At 40.9% G+C, this 20,094-nt stretch overlaps 1 protein-coding gene across 5 annotated transcripts in view; it reads right to left on the reverse strand.

The window, feature by feature from the left end:
- Nucleotides 1-17,803, reverse strand: part of MTSS1 (MTSS I-BAR domain containing 1) — a 326,922-nt gene extending 309,119 nt beyond the window's left edge. Inside the window, exon 1 of one of the 5 annotated variants that reach the window (XM_074201660.1) lies at nt 17,394-17,803. In XM_074201660.1, coding sequence (XP_074057761.1) covers nt 17,394-17,465 — 72 coding nt within the window. In that variant the 5' untranslated portion in view covers nt 17,466-17,803. The remainder of the gene's footprint in view (nt 1-17,393) is intronic. The other 4 variants (XM_074201656.1, XM_074201658.1, XM_074201662.1 and 1 more) reach the window with 4 other exon arrangements.
- Between the last annotated feature and the right edge of the window lie 2,291 nt (nt 17,804-20,094).

The raw sequence follows: 20,094 nt of genomic DNA on the forward strand, positions 1-20,094 counted from the left end.
GTTTACTATGGGGCAGCTACGTGGCGTAGTGGATAAAGTACCAGCCCTGGAGTCAGGAGTACCTGGGTTCAAATCCGGTCTCAGACACTTAATAATTGCCTTAGCTCTGTGGCCTTGGGCAAGCCACTTAACCCCATTTGCCTTGCAAAAAAAAACAAAACCTAAATGTTTACTATGTACTAAGTACTTTACTGGGTCCTGAAGATACAAATATCAAAAAGAAAATCTCTGCCCTCAAGGAGCTTCTATGGGGGAGGGGGGGAGATAAAGGATAGTTCTACATGTATTAAATTCATTTTACTGGGTTCAACAAAACCACACCATTCTCCTAAAGTTCCAGAGCTAGTAACTGGTAGTTAGACCTCAAGTCAGATCTCTTTGCTTCAAAGCCAATGTTCTTCCCACTCTACCGCAATACATACATCCACATAAACACTTGTAAGTTAATCATAGACATGTTCCAGTCACATATCTGCAAGTATATTTTTGTGTCAATCCTGTAAGTTGTGAATTTCATTTTAAATTTCCCACAGACAAGTGGGAAAAAAAATGAGATGCAAATACAATGAAATAAATGCAAAAGACAGTCTTTGCTCTCAACTAGCTCACACGCAGGACACATTTACTGTTTCATTTCAACTAAAGCTTGTCCTCTGTATGTTCAAAAACTAAAAACTCCTACTCCCCACCTTACACTACTTGATAAAATACAAGTTTTGTTGATGTTCAGTCATTTTCAGTCGTGCTCAAACTCTGTCCCCAACTGGGTTTTCTGGGCAGACATACTGTAGAGGTTTGCCAGTTCCTTCTCCAGCTCATTTTATAGATGAGGAAATTTGAGGAAAATGGTTAAATGACTTGCCCAAGGTCACACAGCTAGAACAACATGAGTCTTTCTGATTCCAGACCTCATGTTCTAAGGACTTTGCCACCCAAAGAGAGCATCAAATCCACCTCAAATCTATAGTAAACGTGTTGAGTTGTTATTATTGTTCTAATCAAGGCTAAGTCTGATTAGCAGGCCCTCACATTTCTACACATTATCTCATTTTAGATCTTTTGAAGGATGTAATAAAATATTTAATCTCAGAAGCATATTCATAGTGACATTCTGTTCTCCCTTTTTTGCTGGGTTTCCTCAATGATGACCTTCAGAGGTACACATTATCCCTAGTACATGAACCAACTATCCCTTGAACTATGCCTGCTCACAACAAATCCTTATAGGTATGAATCCACTAAAATGTGCAGTCCTTCATATTTGCCAGAAACTATCTTTAGTATTAGTGGTATTAATAATCTGCCTATTTTTATTTAGCAATATTGCATTCCTTGGAGATTTCCATCAAGCAATAAATCAATAAACATGTATATTTATATTTATCAATACTGGAATCCTTGATGATTTCAATCTATCAATAAACATTTATTAAGTATTTATTATATGCAAAGCCTAGAGAAGAAGAAGAAAGAAAAATTAAGGCTATAGGAAATTTTATTATATAAGAAATAGCAAGCTATAAATAATAGATTTGTAGTTTAATATGAAATCATCTTTCTGCTATTATATTATGTTATGGAAATGTTTTATTTCATAAGCTAAGAATAAAATAACTTTTTAATTGAAAAAACAAAGACCTAGTAGCAATCCTATCTTCTTACTTTTGAATAGATCACAGTCCAAGGATTCTTATTCTTCAAGTTATTTTTAATGCTCTGAAGTGGTTCTTAGTCTCTAGTAGTCTTTTTGATTTCTTAATATTCAATTCAATTTAACACTATTTTTTTTGTTTTAATAGTATTTTATTTTTCTCCCAATTACATGTCAAAACAATTTTAAGCATTCATTTTTACAAAGTTTTAAGTTCCAAATTCTCCTCCCTCCGTCCCTCCCCTTTTCTAAAAATGGTAGGTAATTTGATATAGGTTACACGTGAGCAATTACATAAAGCTTATTTCCATATTAGTCACAGTTTTAACACATACTTTTTAAGTCATCTACTGTATATGGCACTATACCTTATTCCTGGGAATATAGAAGTAAAAATGATGTAGTCCTTGCCTTCTAGCAGCTAACATTTTATTAGAAGGAATATGACAATTATCCTGATCAATATATTACAAGAGGAATACTAAGGTCCAAGTCCTCTGAAAATGTTTGATGAGAGAAGCTTTTCAATAGGGAAAAGGAAAAAGGTGGCAGTTTTGCCATAAGGGAAGATAAAGATGCTGATGAATAAAAAAGGAGTGACTTCCAGAGATGAGATAGCCTACAAATGCATAAGGGCAAGGGAAGATTTGTTGAGTAGGGAAAACAGTTACTAGTCCAGATTAAATGAAATACAGAGTGGGTGAAAGGGAATAGCTCAAATACAGCAAGGAAAGGTAAATAGGAGCCAGATGGAAGAGGGACTAAGGCTAAAAATATCAATGCCTTTGATCATCTAGTTGCAAAGGCCAACTCTCCTTATAGTCCTTCCCATTGGGTGGCCCGCCATTTATTCTAGCCTGGAATCATATCCTGTTCTACCCTTTGGCCAACTCAAAGTTAACTCAGTGTTTAATAAACAGACACTTTAAAACAATGACCAGTCATTGAAATAAATTCAAAGACTTCCTTAATGACCTCTGCTCAGCTACATTAAACAAGGCTAGGCAAAGCAAAGGAGTGCTTGAATCCAAAACTCAAATCTGCAGAAGAAATAATCCAGGAGTGCTTCTGGTAATTCCGCCTCCCTTCCTCCATCTTGAGTGACAGATCAGTTTGGGGGGATAGGGAGGTCATCCTCTCCTATCAGATAGTAGGGAGAACCTAGTCACCCTTCCCATTTTTCTTGGGCACACGTACATTTTACTGTCTCTGACACAGTTCTTCGAAGGGTTTAAAAAATGTTTTGACATATGTTATTTCACTTGAGCCTCATAACAATCCAATAAGGTTGGTATTATAGGTATTATCCCCATTTTACAAGTGATAGGACTTGCCCCAATCAGAGTAGGTTAGGAAGTATTAGATGCCAGATTTGAACCAAAGTAGATTTGAACCAAATCTACCATTCTATCTTTGAGAAGCTCAGCAGCAATGGTATAGTGTGAATAAAATAAAGTATCATTAAAATATAGACTAAATCAAAATACATATCATATAATATAAATAAAATATAGTATAAAACCAAAACACAGTATAGTATAAATAAAAATATAGGGGACAGCTAGGTGGCACAGTGGATAGAGCACGGGCCCTGGAGTCAGGAAGACCTGAGTTCAAATCAGACCTCAGACACTTAATAATTACCTAGCTGTGTGACCTTGGGCAAATCACTTAACCCCACTGTTTTAAATAATTTTAAGAAAAATACAGTATAACATAAATAAAATACAGTATAAGTCAAAATGTAGTATAAAAGTTTGGTATAAGGGGCGGCTAGGTGGCGCAGTGGATAGAGCACCAGCCTTGGAGTTAGGAGTACCTGGGTTCAAATCCAGTCTCAGACAATAATTACCTAGCTGTGTGGCCTTGGGCAAGCCACTTAATGCCGTTTGCCTTGCAAAAAAAAAAAAAAAAAAAAGTTTGGTATAAATAAAATAAAAATTACACAGAAAAAGTATGCAAGAAATGCAACTCCTATTCTACTGTAATTGAAAGAAACATACAAAAATAAAAAATGTTGATGACTCTAAGTAGTCTAGATTTATGGAACACCTATTACATAAAAGGCTTCCTATGACTTTGGGAGCTAAAAGATGAAAGACATGGTTCCAAATGACATTTACAAGCTGTGTAACTCTGGTAAAGTCATTTAATCTCTCTGAGTCTCCAATTAATGCCTCATATGTAAAATAAATCAGTTGATAAGCATTAATTAAAAGTTACTATTGGCCAAACTGTGCTAGAGAAAAGGCAGAAACAGGTAATATGGGCTCAAACTAGGAGCAAGACATCAGAAGTATATAAGAGAGATGTGATAAAGGCAGAAAACCACAAGTTTTGGCAAAAGACTGGATATGTGGAATGAATGTAACCAAGGTTACAAGCCTGGGTAAAATGGAGGCTTAGATGGTGGTACCTTCTTCATGAGGAAAGTTCAGAAGACAGGCAGTTTGGGGGATGAAGATAATGGGTTCTGTTTCGAACATCCTAAATTTGAGATGTCTAAAAAAAGGAAACTGATGATGTGAGCCTGGATCTCAGAAGAGAGTGAGAGTCTAGAGTTGAACAGAGACAACTGCTCATGAGGTCATTAAGTGATATAGCACAGAGAGAAAAGAAAAGATCCAGGATGGAGTCCTGGGAAACACTCTTGGTTACTGAGCAGTGTGGACAGAGTACCAGCCCTGGAGTCAGAAGGACCTGAGTCCAAAACTGATCTTAGACACTTGACCACATACTAGCTGTGTGACCCTGGGCAAGTCACTTAACCCTGATTGCCTGGCATTCAGGGCCATCTCCAGTCCTCCTGATCCATACCTGGCCACTGAATCCAGATGACTCTGAAGAAGAAAGTGAATCTGGTGATATAGTATGACCCCCTCACTCAAATCCAATTCATGTCCTTGTCATGGTCTTCATTAAGAATGAAGTACAAACATCATCATCATATGAAAAATCAGCAAAGGAGAGTAGTCTGTATAGTAAGAGGAGAGAACCCAGAGAAAACAGGGTCAAGAAAAACCTAAAAAGGATAGAGTTATCTGGGAGAAGGCAACCAACAGTATCATATAAAAGTCTATAACAGAGATTTGGATAATTGAGATTGATGGAAATTTGGGGGAAAGCACTTCCAGTTAATTGATGAGGTCAGAAACCAGTAATGCAAAGGGTTTAAAAGGGAGAGGAGAGAATGGTGGCATTTTGTTTAGTAAGAGGAAGAGATAAAGGATGATAACTTGAGGGGATGGCAAGACCAAGTGAGGATGTTTTTTAAGGGTGGTGGAGAAATAGGAGTATATGTAGACAGCAGGGAAGGAGATTTTTACATTAAAGGGGAGAGAGAAGAGATGACTACATTCACATTCTAGGAGGAGCAATCTAGAAGGCATGTAAAGGAGTTGACTTTGGCAAAGAGAAGGGTTCCCTCTTTGAGTCAGACCAGAATGAAGGAGGAGATAGTGGGAGAAGATGCCTGAGTGATAAGATGAAGAGGGAAGAAGAGGGAGTTCTTGGCAAATAGCCTCAATTTTTCTTTTAGTAAAATGTGGAGAGACCTAATTCTTTCACCGCCTACCTCACATAAAGTTTAGAAACTTCTCAGAGATATTTAAATTTGACTTATTTTATATTCTTATGATGATGTTGATCTTTACCACTACTTATTTAGGGGTTCATAACTGAGATAGTGAGGTACAGTGGATCATACTATCTGGGTTAAAAACCCATCTCTGATGCTTATACCCGTGTGACCTTGGACAAAGCATTTGCCATCCTTGGACCTCATTTCTTTATCTATATAAACTGGAGAAGGAAGGGGAGGGAGTACAAAAACTACAATTGAACTAAAATTATGATAAGAGGAAGTTAGATATTCATTCAATGCAGAACAAAGTTTGCTATTTTCCATTTTTAAAGTTTGCTTTATATATTATGGTTTTTCCTCCTTTTTGATTCGATTCTTCTTTCACAACATGATTAATATGGATATATGTTCAACATAGTTATACATGTATAACTTAAAAAAGATAAGCATTCAAATACAAATACATAATACAAGGTAGAATAAAATGCACTAAGAGAGATCCAAATAAAGTTAAATGAGAGTTCAGAAGAGAAAAATATTCTTTCTTGTTTAGAAAAAGGATGAGGGTAGAAAGGAAGATTTTGTAGAAGATATACTACTTGAACTAAACTTTAGCAGATGAGAGCTCAACCAGTTATATGGGGGGGGGGGGTCTTCTACGGCAGAGAAAATAGAATAAGCCAACCTGTAGGGGGAAATACCAAGCTTACTTAGATAAAAAAAAATCAGCCAGGTATGACTGGAATATATTGATAAATATGAGAAGGAGTCACAGGAGAAAATATTGTTAAAAGATATGTTGGTACTAGAGCACAGAGGGCCTTGAATATCAAACTAATGAGTATGGATTCAGCAATGAAGATTGAAGGGAGAAACATGATCAATACAGAAGTATGATCAGACTTGTGCATCAGGAAAAAGACCAAGACCATCTTTCTTTAATAGATTAAGTCACATAAGAGTCCTGAACTAGAATGGCACTAAGAATGTTACAGAGGAGGCACAAATAATTATAAATTTACAATAAAATAAAAAGTTGCACATAGAAGATTTGCAGTTTCATCTTTTTTTGCAACTATCTTTTTTATTATACTTTGTTATGGGAATGTTTGTTTTATTCCATAAATTAAAAATAAAATAAATGAGAGAGAAAAAAATCATTCAGTACCATAAAGTCTTTGCCCCTAAAACCACTTCTTCCATGGTAAGTATTAAAACAAATTTATCAATGTCTTGTTACATCATCACATCTACTTCCTTTTTTACAGACAGAAATAGAATTTGCAAATAGAGAAAAGCAAATGCAAATAAACCCTGGCTATAGGTAAATGTCGCAAGGAGCCCAGGGAGGATTTATTCAGCTGGGAAAACTTTTAACTTTTAAGCATCTCCCAGCTTCTACATTAAAAGTTCTAAAAATAATGCTACTTTATTTGGGGATGGGCCTTCTTTAATTGTGTCAATGACAATTTGTTTTCCATTTTATTTTAAGATCTGAAGTCTCTCCCTTCTATCTCCCCTCCCTCAACATTGAAAGCAAGAAACAAAACTCCTTATACAAACCTCTGTCATCAAGCAAAACAAATTCCAACTGATCATGTCCAAATAAAAATTGTCAGTCTGCATTCTGAGTCTATCAGCTCTGCTTCAGAAGGTGGGGGTGGGGTGGGGCATGCAATATCAAAAGTCCCCTGAAATCACGTCTTTTGGTCTTATTTTTGATCAGAATTCCTAAGTAATTCAAAGCTTTCTTTACAATATTGTTAAGGCAATGATAACTAGCAGCAAGGTTGGTAATTAAATAGCACTGTCATCTTAGAATCTAGCTAGAACACAAAGATTGAGGGTAGTTTCAGAGTAGGGTGAACTAAGAATAAGGGTTTATCTAGCCAGACACCCCACCTACTCTGACCAGAGAGACACCAAATCCACCTGTCCCTCTTCCTCCCCAGATTACTTCTCCTATGGGATGGAAAGAAAAGAAGACCTAGCTCTAAAGAATGCAATCTTGTTCCAACTCCTCAATTCCCAGATGTTTGATAAAGGTGATTCTAATCTACCTAATACTTGTTTAAAGTGCTTTCCAAATTCAGAGATAGAAAGCATGATTCAAAAGGCACTCAATTGATTTTCACTCACCAAGAGAAAAGGGGGTGGAAAAAGCACTTAAAAAATCTTTTTTTTTGCACTCAGAAAAATCTAACCAAGAATGTAGATGCCAAATTTCAATGCAAGAATTTTTTTTTTTGCAACCTCATCTAAGAACACAAGTTTCTAATGGATCATCTAATTCAATTTCAACCATAAGGGTTCCATATCAATATTAAATACAAAAAGCTCTTTAAAAAAAGTTCTAGTTCCCTACATCAATACACAGAGTTCAAGGTAAGGCAACCAGTTCTTTTGTAGTCATGTGAACTCTGGGTGAACTTACTTAATTCACATGATTAGAAGAGAGACAAAAAAACCAGAATATTAGAACCACAATGGGTACTAATGTATTCACTAGGAATATTTGGACTACTTATCTCAAAAAAAAAAATCTTCTTTAAGGGAGAGGAAAGAGAAAACTATACTCTAAAGGTGCCTCCAGCTATTCTCTCTATAACTCTAGAGATATGTGAAAAAGAACTGTGAGTAAGAGTGGAAATCTTATGGGGACCTTCTGAAAGTCGAGCAAAGATATGGTTTTCACAGGTGACCCTGATCTGGGAATCATCTGGTCCTTCTCTTCTCTCAAAACTATCTATACAAGACTCTTCAAAAGTACACTCCCTATTCCCATAAAAGAATTCCATAATTGGCATTAGTGGCTTGATCCTAGGAGTCATCTTTTATTCTTCCTTCTCCCCAAACATTCAATTTCATCCTTTCAAACCGATCAACATCTGTCCCAACCTGTCTATTCCTGCTGCAGCCACTAGAGCCCCTCATCCCTTCTATCCCAGGCTTTGGTTCAACTTCCCACTGACCATCCTCCAGTTGATCCTGCACCCTGCTGTCTGAATAACCCTCCCAAAGATTCAACTCCTAAAGAGGATTCTCCATTGCTTTCACTAATTTTCAGTCATGTGGACTCTTCACGATTCCATTTAGATTTTCTTGGAAAAGATACTAAAGGAATTTGCCACTTCCTTCTCCATTCATTTGACAGATGAGGAAACTGAGGCAAAGAGGGTAAAGTGATGTGTCTAGGGGTCACACAGCTAGGAAGTATCTGAGTCAAATGGAATTCAGGACTGACTCCAGGTCCAAAGCACTATCCATCCACTGTGCTACTTACTCAGTATACACTTCTGATCCTAGCAGCATCATACCCCATACTAATCCAAATGACCTTTGGATCTGCCATGACTCCAGGACAAACTGATCTTTTCCAACCTGTTTTCATCCTACTCTATATTCATGACTTTGTTCACAAAAACCCATCATTCCAGGCAGCAAGGTGGCAACATGGATAGAGCACCGGTCCTGGAGTCAGGAGAACCTGAGTTCAAATCCTGCCTCAGACACTTAATAAATAATTGCCTAACTGTGCGACCTTGGACAAGTCACTTAACCCCATTGCCTTAAATAAATGAAATCTTTTAAAACCCCAATACCCATCATTTCTGTTTGAAATGATCCTCTCACACTATCTCTGGTCTGTTACAATGGTCCTAACACTAGAGGATACTGGAAAAGAGAACACCAGCACCTTCCCTAACAAAGACATCTCTTTGGCTGTATTAAGATAGGCAGATACTCCTCAGAGAATTACCAGGGGCTTGTATGGAACTTTCAAGCTACATATGTACTTGAAACACCAAATGGTCTCAACCTAAACTGAGAACATAGATTTAAAGCTGGAAGGGACTTCATCTAGGTCAATCCTTTTATTTAACAGATGAGGAAACTGAGGCATGAAGAGGTTAAATGATCTGTCCAAGATCACATGAGGTGAAGTGAAAGTGTTGTATGGCAAACCCAGGCCTTCTAACCCCAAATCCAAGATTCTTCCTTATCGTTCAAACGACGGGCTTCCTTATGACCAACCACTGCATAAATGCTCTAGGTTAGCAGACAATTAGTTATTTAATATGGTCTTATCAGAATGAGAGTCTGCCAGTCTGAGTGAAACTGCTTAATTCTTCAATCACTTCCCATTAGAAAAAATTAAATAACTCATCATTTTTGACATCCTTAGTAACAGGAAAGAGTTGGTTTTCTATTAAGGAGATGTGGGTTTGAATCTCAGCTCTGCCCCTGACTGATTATATAACCTTGGCTAAGGACTTTAATCTCTCTGAGATTTTGTTTATACATCTGTCAAATGGGGAACGATAAAATCTGACTATCTACCACATCACCTGTTTGTTGTGAAGCTCAGATAAGATAAAGGATATAATGTACTTTGTAAACCAATATAAAGAACTCCATAAATGCTTCAAAGGTGATCAGAAGCGCCTTTGATTTGCTAAACAAGGGCATCTAAGCAAGAAGCCAGAGCTTAGGTCAAGCTACTAGGAAGGTACTGCTTGGAGCACTTCCTGAAGAGTTGTAACTTGTTACCTGAGTCTTTGCTAAAATGTCTCCATGCATCAAATCAAGGCTGCCTCTGACAAGCCCTGCTAAATATAGAATGATTATGTGTGTGTGCGTATGTATGTGTGTGTGTGTGTGTGTGTGTGTCTGCATTTGTACAGAAAAGATTTGCAGTTTCATGTGCAATCATCTTTTTTGTTCTACTATGTTATGGAAATATTTGTCTTATTTCAGAAATAAAAAAATATAAGTTTTTTAAAAAAATGAATAGATAAATAAATAAATGTCAGCTACTGTTATTAATGGACCTTACTAGGAGTTGGGTAAGATGTAAACAGGATGCAATCTTTGTCCTCTAAGAGTAAATAATTTAATTGGGGGTAGCAAAGCATGCTAGCTGGCTAGCTTACAGATTTGTTATGAGGAAAGTAGCTTGGTAAACCTAAAATCACTTTAGAAGAGGCAATGGGGTCCAAAAAGCATAAGACTGGTTCTGGAGTCAAAGGACGTGGGTTCAAATCCCACCTCTGATACTATCTTTGATACCCTTGAACATATTATATAATCTCTCTTGGGCCTCAGATTTCTCTTCTACCTTCTTAAAAAATCAAGAGATTTAACTAGATAATTTCCAAGATTGCTTAAAGATCTAAATCACTGATGCTAAAATGAAGGAGTTCAAGATTCTAAAATTCCATCCAGCTCTAGGTCTTACGATAATCTCAAATAAAAGCAATTACTACTACACAGAAAGACATAATACAAATGAGATGAACAATCAACCACCAAGCTATATTTGGGGGGGAAGAGGGGGCCATCAGGGTTAAGTGACTTGCCCAGGGTCACATGCTAGTAAATGTCTGAGGCCAAATTTGAATTCAGTTCCTCCTAGCTGCTCCCCCCTCTAAAAAAAAGCATTTAGTGATCCTCACAGCAGTCTTGCTAGTTTGGTGCTTTTATCATCATCTCTACTTTACAGATGAAGAAACAGAGGCAAATTGAAGTTTAAGTGACAGACCCAGGATCATACAGCTATAAGTATCTTGAAGGATAATTTGAATTTAGATCTTTCTGTCTCCAGGACCAGCATTCTATCCACTTGTACCATCTAGTTGCCTCTAATAAATGAAAGACAAGGTCCCCTACCTTCAAGATGCTTATATTCATTAATCAGGACATCTTGTAAGTATATATAAACATGTAAAGCGAATAAATACAAGTTAGTTTGAGAGGAAGAATAGTAGCAGTTGAAGAGTTAAAGTAAAGAATGACTTCTTATAGAACAGAGGTTCTCAACCTAGAGTCCATTAATTTACTGAGGAGGGGGTTGTTCTATTTTTTGGGGGGGGGATAATCATTTAGGTAATCATTAAGTATCTCAGGCCACATTTGAATTCAGGTCCTCCTGACTGACTCCAGGATTGGTACTCTATCCACTGCGCCATCTGGCGCATATTTTTAACATATAGTGTAATTTAATTCAAAACTATAAAATAATTTTAATATATATTTTAATAAAACTGTTTCAATAAAATTGGTTTCCTCTATAATCCTCTGCATTTTCTTTTAAAATTTTAAAGTATTATGCTGAGAAGGGTTTCACCAGACTACCAGAGAGGTCCAAAGCAACAAAAAGTTAAAATTAAAAAATAAAAAGTTTAAGAACCTCTCCTATAGAAGGTGTCACTTGATGCCTAGGAGAAGTAATGCAAGGTCTATTTTATCAAAGGAAGAAAAAATTGATCACAGGCATAATTCAAAGACTTCACCAGAGCTGCCTGACAGCTTAGTAATAGTTAATAATCAGTATCTGAAACTATGACCAACCAGGTTGATAGATAGATGCTCCTTCCAAGGCTTTACCACACCAAAGATGGCACAGGGCTTACAACATAAATCCTAAACCACTTGAAAGCTACCAAAACACATGCTCTTTAACCATAAACCCCTCCCTCGATTCCCTGCTATTAGTTTTATGGCCCTCAACCTCACTCCCCCACTGACCAAACCTTAGGAAGCTGTAAAAGTCTGGTCAAACACCCACCATTTGCTATGTGAAATGCCAACATTGGGTTATGGTTTCAATGATTTATGAGAGTTCGTCCTTCAGAGTGATTGATCTATTTTATACAGGCTGGACAACCTTACACACAATCTCATGGGTTGTGTCTGTTCTCTACTTCCTTTTTTTTTTTGAGTGACCAATTCAAGAAAATATTTATTGTTAAGAATTCAAAGAGGAAAAAAACAAAAGTAAATTGAATTTGTGGTGAGTGTGCTTAGGTCTAGAGTCAGGATAATGTAAGCCTCAAATTCAGCCTCAGATGCTTACTAGTTCTGTGACCGTAGGCAAGTCATAGAACCTCTTTGCCTCACCTTCCTCATCTGTAAAAAAGAGAGGTTAACAGCACCCAACTCAAAAGGTCACTGTACAGATCAAATGGGATAACATTTGAAAAGTGCTCTGTCCTCATTTCTTTTAGGAAGTTCTAAGAACAGATCTTGAGATATCTCTGGGAATATAGATAATTCTCTCCCAATCCAATTTGTGATGAGAGAAATTGCCCCAAGATGCTGCCAAGAGTTTCAAAGCAGGGTCTTTACAAGTTCTCACTGGAGTCAGAATTTTAGGAAGGAGATGTTGAAGGAGGAGCAGCAGCTGGTCAGAAACTGAACAAGGAGTCTTCTGCTCACTGCAGATCTTCTGCTGGGAACTTGACACCCCCTCTAAATGGAGAGGTGCTGTGGAGACTGAGGAAAGACATCAAACCCCACCTGAGCCCCTTTATATAACCACCAGACACAGCATCCTAGCCTTGGACAAAGTTCTCATTTCGACAGGAACAGTCCAGCTTTTAACATGACAAGCATTTCTTGAGCAATGAGTGTGATGAAAGCCTTTGATTTTGGTAAACCTTCCCCACCCCCCAACTTGTCCTTCTTTTAAAAGGTAAATTAATAATTGAAAGAAGAAAAACATCAACCAGGTTAGCAACCTAGAGTTCAACTAAAAGATTATCTCTAACAGTTGCCTGAACAGCATAAAATTCTGTATTGTCCCAGTTTAGATGGATTTCTTTATGTTCAGGTAATCTCTTAGTTGGGCTTAAGTTTCTTCCACAATAACAGTAATTAGTAATAATATTCTCACAACCACTCTATGCAACAGATATTATTAACTTCATTTTGCAGATGATGAAACTAAGACAATCAAAGATTATTATTAACCTTTTAAAATATTATTTTATATTTTCATTTTAGTGAGTGGAGTATTATTATTATTATTATTATTATTATTATTATTATTATTATTAAGAAAGAGTCAACTTTTCCAGGGTCATACAGGTAGCAATAATAATAAAAATAACAACTAGCATTCACCTAACACTTTCAGATCTGCAAAGCACTTTACAAATGTTATCTCATTTCATTCTCACAACAAAACAATCCTTTAGGGAAGATGATATTATTATCACCATTTTACAGATGAGGAAACTAAAGCCAACAGAGCTTTTATATGACTTATCCAAGGTCACATAGCTAATAAATGTCTGAGCCCAGATCTGAACTCGGGTCTCCTTGATTCTGGGTCCAGAGTGCTCCTATTCATTGCACCTACTAGCTGTCTGTTAAACGAAGGGGTTGGATCAGAAGATGACTACTGTAAGTCCATTCCAATTCTAACACTTTATGTTTTAACAGCTTGGGTTTTGAAGTCCCTTAGATTTCTTAAGTTCATGATCCTAAATCAGTCAATAGCCCTCATAACAAATGTCTAGATTTCTACTATCTGACAGTGTCATCATCACCTTTCCTCCTTTCTCAACCAACAAGAGACAATGTCTACCTACTGGGAAACATGGCGCTCTACAAAGTAGACTCAAAAGACCTTGGTCACATCTAAACTGGGCACGCATACCAGAGAGAAAAGAAGCCTGGGAGGGACAGCTGTCTTCAGAGGCTGTCACGTGGGGAGGAGGGATTAGACTTTGCTTGTTTGGCCCCAAAGGGCAGAACCAGGAGCAATTAGTCAAAGTTGCAAAGAGTCCAATTTAGGCTTCAAGTTAGGCAAAATCCAGCAAATCAGAGCTGTCAAAGGTGGAAGAAGCTGTCTCCAGGGGTGCTGAATCCTCCTTCCTTGGAGGTCTTCAAGCAAGGGGCTGGAGACTTGTCCTGAAAGTTGTCAGAAGGGATTCCTGTCTAATGATTAGCCTGCTTTTCCCCTTTTCCCTTCTTTTTCCTCTTAGGATGTGTTTATAACACTTCTGTTCCCTTCTTCTAGTTAGACTTTGAAGGACAAGCATTAACACCCTAGAAAGGCAATAAAGATGACTTCCAGCTCATTGAAAGGTAAATGTGGCAACTTACGATTGTAATATGACCCATATAATTCTCAAAGAAAACTTCATTTGGGGAAATTTTTTCTATGTTTGGATTAGACAAAAATGGTCAATGGAGGTCCCTTAAAAATCTCCAAATTCTGTGAAATGCCAATTTTTCCATTTAAAACAGGTTATCTTGGACGATGCATTTAATACCTCAGTTTCCTTCTTTGTCAAATGAAAAAGTAGTCTAAGTGATCACTAAGACACCTTTAAGCTCTGCATTCTATGAACATCTCACCTTTCCTCTCCTTTGAGTTCAACCATAAAAGACCATTTTAAAACCAAAAGCATATTTTACATGGCCTAGATCAAATAAGTTAATATTTGTAAAAGGTACTTGGCATATAATAAGTTCTAAATAAATATTTATTCCTCTTCCCTTCCTTAGAGTAGAGATTGATTTGTGTTTCATCACGTCATTATACAGAAGTCACTGACCATACTAGGAGAAGAGATGATACAGAAAATATATATATTTCCCCATCCTTAAGGATTTTAATGAAATCTAATTTTAAAAATATGGGGGAAATCACTCTTGATCTGGTCCCCAATTTCCCCATTTTTGAATGAATGAAGGGTAATGGCCTTGGAACCATTCAGTTCTCCAAAGAGGAAACTTACTCCCTTCCTGTGCTGTTAATGACATTGCCATACATTTTTGGAGAGAAGGAAGACATTATGGAAGCCACAGCTCAGTGATTTTCTTTCCTTAACTCTCTCCCAGGTCAGAAGGCACTTATAATTTTTTTCTTTAAAAAAATGTTATCTGTCTATAATGGTGGGATGGAAACCATTTTTAATGCTTTTCCAAGGGTACAATGCTTGTCCTTCAAAGTCTAAACAGAAGGGGGATCAGAGGTGTTATAAACACATTGTAGAGGAAAAAGAAAAGGAAAAAAATAACAAGGCAAGTCATTAAACAGGCTGGGCTACAACAGATCCAAAAAAAATCAATTTCTTCTCTCATTCTTTATGCCACACTAATAAGTCTATATCCTTGACACTTTCATCATTTTATGATACAGAGCTAAGAATTATGAAATTTTCTTTTAAATTTGTTATTTATTAGACTTTAAATCCAAGTAGGAACCGTGGGGAGGGGGAAATCCCAAAGAAAATACTCAGTTTCTATATACAAAGACCTGTACAAAAACACACTTGGAAATCAAAGATATTCCCCTTTTCTTCCCCTACCTTGTCCCCTCCAAATGAGAATATGAAATTTTGCTGAAGTCTAAGGTATATGTTTACCTCAGACTTTTACTGTAACTCATTTTTTAAAATGCTGTACAGAGGGGGGGGAGCAACATACAACCCTTCAAACTACTAAATTCAAAAGGGAAACAGCCCAGTGACCACAAACCGTAAATCTATAGCTGAAAGGGAATGAAATAGAAGATTCTTTATGTTATGGTAGGAGCAAAGAATGGGACGTTAACCCCCAGGAAGAATGATCAACTTGAAGGATGCTGCAGGCGAATAAACAGGGGGAAGGCACGGATCACCTAATACTTAAACAGGATTACCCTCTAAGAAATTTTGGATGGGAACTGCTGAATGGGAGGAACTAAGCTCCGATTCTGGATTAAAAAGAACAAAGGCAGGGGGGGGAAACTCCAGATGTGAACACTCCCAGATTGTGGTGGGTTGGCTTGGGCAGGGAATCGGAGGGTTCTAAAAACTACAGAAAGACTGGAAACACCCATCCATCTATCTCTTCAAAAAGTAAAAACACAGCCTCTACCAAGGATCTCAAAACCCTCTCCCAGTAATTAGAAAAAAAATCCCTGGCTCAAATCAACATTTGGCTTGGCAAAGAAATGAGGTGGTTTGCGTTGAGTATATTTGTAGGTATTTATGTATGCATGTGTAGATGTGAATGCACACATACACATGTGTGTATATGTGAACATATAGTCACATATTTCTGAGGAGAGCACGAAGCAGCCTCAATCTTAAAAAAAATACTCAACCCTTCAACATCTATAAAGGGCAAAAGAAAAGAAGGCTGTGACTGTAGGTGGCCTTTGGAAGGAAAACCTAATCCCTCTCACTCAAAGGACCAACTCATCGAAATGGATCTGGAGTTAAGAAGGGGAGCTGGTATCTCAGCTTGGCCACTTATAACTCTTGTGACCTTGGACAAGTCACCTAGATTCTAAGCGGGACTTTTTTCTTCATGTATAAATCTCTCTGAAGTCACTCCCAGCTCTTCTTCCCTACGATCCTTGCAACTAAAATAATTCCTAGCAAGCAGATCACCCTCTAGGGAAACAAACGTCCCCCCCCCGCAAAATCAGATTCACATTTTGATGTGTGATTTTTCTTCTATAAAGAAAAAGGTAGAGGGGAGATGGTTGAAGATGCCATAAAGAGGAGAAGAGTAAAAACACTCCCCTGGGAAGGGCAGGAGGTGCTGGGGTGCTGGGTGCTACAAGGCTGGGGCGCCTTGCCGGGGGAGCCTCGGTCCATGTCGGTGAAACGAGCCGACCTGGACTCCTCCTCGGACAAAGCTGACCCGGAGAGGGGCAGCGGGGCAGCGGGGCAGCGGGGCAGGGGCATCCGCCGAACACACCCACACACAGCCCAGGCTGCCTGCTCTCGGTGAGGCACCCACGTTTCATTAAAACACGACCCACCCAGAGCTGTGGGGGCAAGACAAGGTGGACGGCCGCCAAAGCCCTCTGCCTAAACACAGACTAATAACAATGATGATAATAATAATAATAACAATAATAATAGTAAGCGTCCCACCCCACCCACTCCGCCTCGGAGCATCTCCTCGCGCGGCTGGCTTTATTTGGGGGAGTTGCAGGGGATGGCTGGGGAGCTCCTTCTTTTTATGGGCTAGCTCTGACAAAAAACGCCTTCTCCTTCCATTCTTTCCACGCACAAGGTAACCTTCCAAGTGGTTCCATTGGAATATTAGTAGTTTTTCTTGAAAAAAGGAAAATGGGGCTGGGCGGTTGCGCTCCAAGTAGAAAGGAGAAGCCTTTCTCGCTCCCTTTTGGGGGGAGGTGGGCTGTGGAAGGCTGCGGAGGAACTTTGGTAAGGGTCCCCGGGGAGGGAGGGCTTCGGGGGCCATTCCGTGCCCGGGGCCAGCTTTCTCCCCCCGCGCCCCGGGCCACGGGCACGCGGCTGCCCCGCAGGTGCCCGGCCCTCCCCAGGGGCCGGCTCGGAGCGCCCGCAGCCGAGACAATGGGGGGCCCGGGGGCGCCCCGCGGGGCCCGGCTCCGCTCCCGGGGCTCACCTTCATGTCGCTGATGATGGTCTGGAAGAGCCCGCCCAGGGCGCCGCACTCCTTCTCAATCACAGCCTCCATCTTCCAGCTTCTCCGGCCGGGGCTCGGGGCGGGGGCGCGGGGGTCTCCCCGAAAAGCGGCGGGGCAGGAAGCTCGGGCGGCCGGGGGTCTCTTCCGCGGGGGGAGAGGGAAGCAGCCGGGGCCCACTCACTGGCTCGTCCCACGGGCGCCGCGCCGGGCTCCGGCTCAGACTGGCCCGGGGCCGAAGGCCGGGCGGCTGCGCCTCCCCGCGGGGCCAACAGCAGCGCCCATGCCGCGGCGCCCGCGCCCCCAGACTCACTCGGGCCGCACCGCCTCGGAGCCACCAGCGGGGAGGGCCGCCGCGGGCCGGGGCGGAGCGCGGCTTCGGCAAGCCCGCGGACTCCGGGGCTCCGCGCGCCTGGCGGCCTCGGCCCGAGCCCAGCTCCTGCCCCCTCGGCAGCCGCGCCGGCACTGGCTCGGGCTCGGCGGCGCCGCCGGACAGACGTTCCGGGAGGCGCGCGCGCGCGCGCTCCCGAGGCGCGCGGCCGAGCGGGGCCGAGGCGCCCGGGCCGGGCCGCCGGAGCGGGCGGGGTCTGCGGCGCCGGGCCTGCCAAGCCGGGCCGGGGCGGGGCGCGCTGTGCGCGGGCGCCCCGGGGTGCGCGGCGGCGCCCCGCCTCAGCACCGCAGACTGACGGCCCACGGACACCTCCGTGCAGCGGGCGCCCGCCCCGGGACGCCGCAGGCCGGGCCCCGCCGGCCTCGGGAGGGAGGCCTGGCCTGTGATGTCATGTCTGCAGTGCCGAGTCGCTGACCGCCGGCGGCCTGCGTGCGCGCGTGTGGCGGGAGAGGCGTGGGGACACCGAGTGCGCACTTGCACCCTGCACGCCGGAGACGGGGTGCACTGTGTGCACATGCATGTGTTGGTGCGATGCCCGGGAAAGATGCACACCTGCATGCGTGTCGTGCGCGTGCATCGGTGTGCGGCTCCCCTGTGTGTGCGGACGTGCATGCGACCGACCGACCGCGGGCAGAACCCGCAGGCTGGCGTGGCCTCGGCGCCCCACTGACCCCACCCGGGACCCCCATCGGGAGGGCGCCCCCCGACTCACGGGGGGATAATGGTGACAGACATTTCCCCAGAGCCCCCGGGGCCCACGGGCGACTTCATCTGGCCCAACAGCCACCCTGCATCTAGTCAGGACCCATCTGGCCGAAATCCCCCTTCTACTTATTGCCTAATGCTTTTCCCTGGGCCTCAGTTTACTTCTCTGTTTTCTAAAGGCCATGCCAGGCTAAACCCTGTAAATATAGAGAATATAGAGAAATATAGAGAAAAAAAATAGTCCCTGCCCTCAAGGAGCTTACACTCAATCCCACTTTGAGTTTGCTCCAATTGTTAAGATAATCTCCTTCTCACAAGCCTAAATTTGCTCATGATTGCCATCCAGGAGGCAAAGCAAAAAAAGCCTAATCCCTCTTTTTGTAATTGTCCTTCTAGCACTTGAAGACGACCGTCCTGTCTCTGGAGCTTTCTCAAAGCTTTTTCATTTCGCCCTCATCAACCACAAAGACTTGGAGTTAGGGAGATTTGAGTCTTACTGGATGTGGGACCCAGGCTAAATCCCTTAACTTTTGTCTCCCCAGTTTTCTTAAGTTGATAGTAACTTGAATATGCACAATGTAAGAATTGCTATGCTGAGCACTTATCTATGTCTTTCCTAAAATATGGAACTCAAAAGATAATACTCTAGATGTGGTTCAGACCAAGGTAAAGATTAAGTAAAATATCACCTCCATATTCCTCTATCAACAGGAAGCTGTCCTTCTCTTAATTCTGCCCAAAATGCTTTTTAGACTGCCTCATCATTCTGGTGACTGCTATTGATTCTTTGATCCACTAAAAAAAATGGAAGGGAAGTTTGCCTGTTTCCTTTTGTGTAAAATGGGATTCCAGGGTGTAGATCCTGATCTACATCTTGCCACTGGAACCAGATTGTTTCCAAGGAGAAAGTGAGGCTTAAGTCTGATTCATTTGCCAATCATAGAATCACCTTCTTGATGGTCATCTTCCAGAACAAAGGACAAACAATGGGAATAGTAGTAACACCTTCCTCTCAGGGTTATTGAGAGTCAAATAAGATAATAAATAGTAAAGCACTGTTATCCTATTATTCCTCTGTCAGTTGGTGAAACTATGAGATAAGGGATTTGCCCAGGGTCACACAGTTAGGAAGTGACTATGGTCATCTTTGAACTCAGGTCTACCTTGACTCCAAACCTAGGGCTCTATTCACTGTACCACCACTTATTAATCTCAGAGGTCTGAATTGCAGTCAAGCCATGTCTCCTCAAGAAGAACTTGGAAAGACAGTCAACGGTGTAGAGACAGAATGAATGGATAACTGAATGAATGGATAACTGAATGAATGAATGATGAAAGAAAGAAAAACATTAAGAACTTAATATGTATTAAGCACTATACTAATAACAAAAGTATAAAGTTGTGCTTCTATTTGCAAATGACTGTTGATTGATGTTTTTATACAGAATCCTATATCACCCTTCTCTCCACCAGAGGGAATTCCAGTTGAGAGGCATCCTGTCAGTTAAGAGAACATTGTTGTTATTGCTTGTCCTTTGTTCTTGAAGAAGAGCAAGACATCAAGAGGAAGATAAGAGGATATGGAAT

This window comes from Macrotis lagotis, chromosome X, assembly GCF_037893015.1.
Source record: "Macrotis lagotis isolate mMagLag1 chromosome X, bilby.v1.9.chrom.fasta, whole genome shotgun sequence".
NCBI classification, from domain to species: Eukaryota; Metazoa; Chordata; class Mammalia; order Peramelemorphia; family Peramelidae; genus Macrotis; species Macrotis lagotis.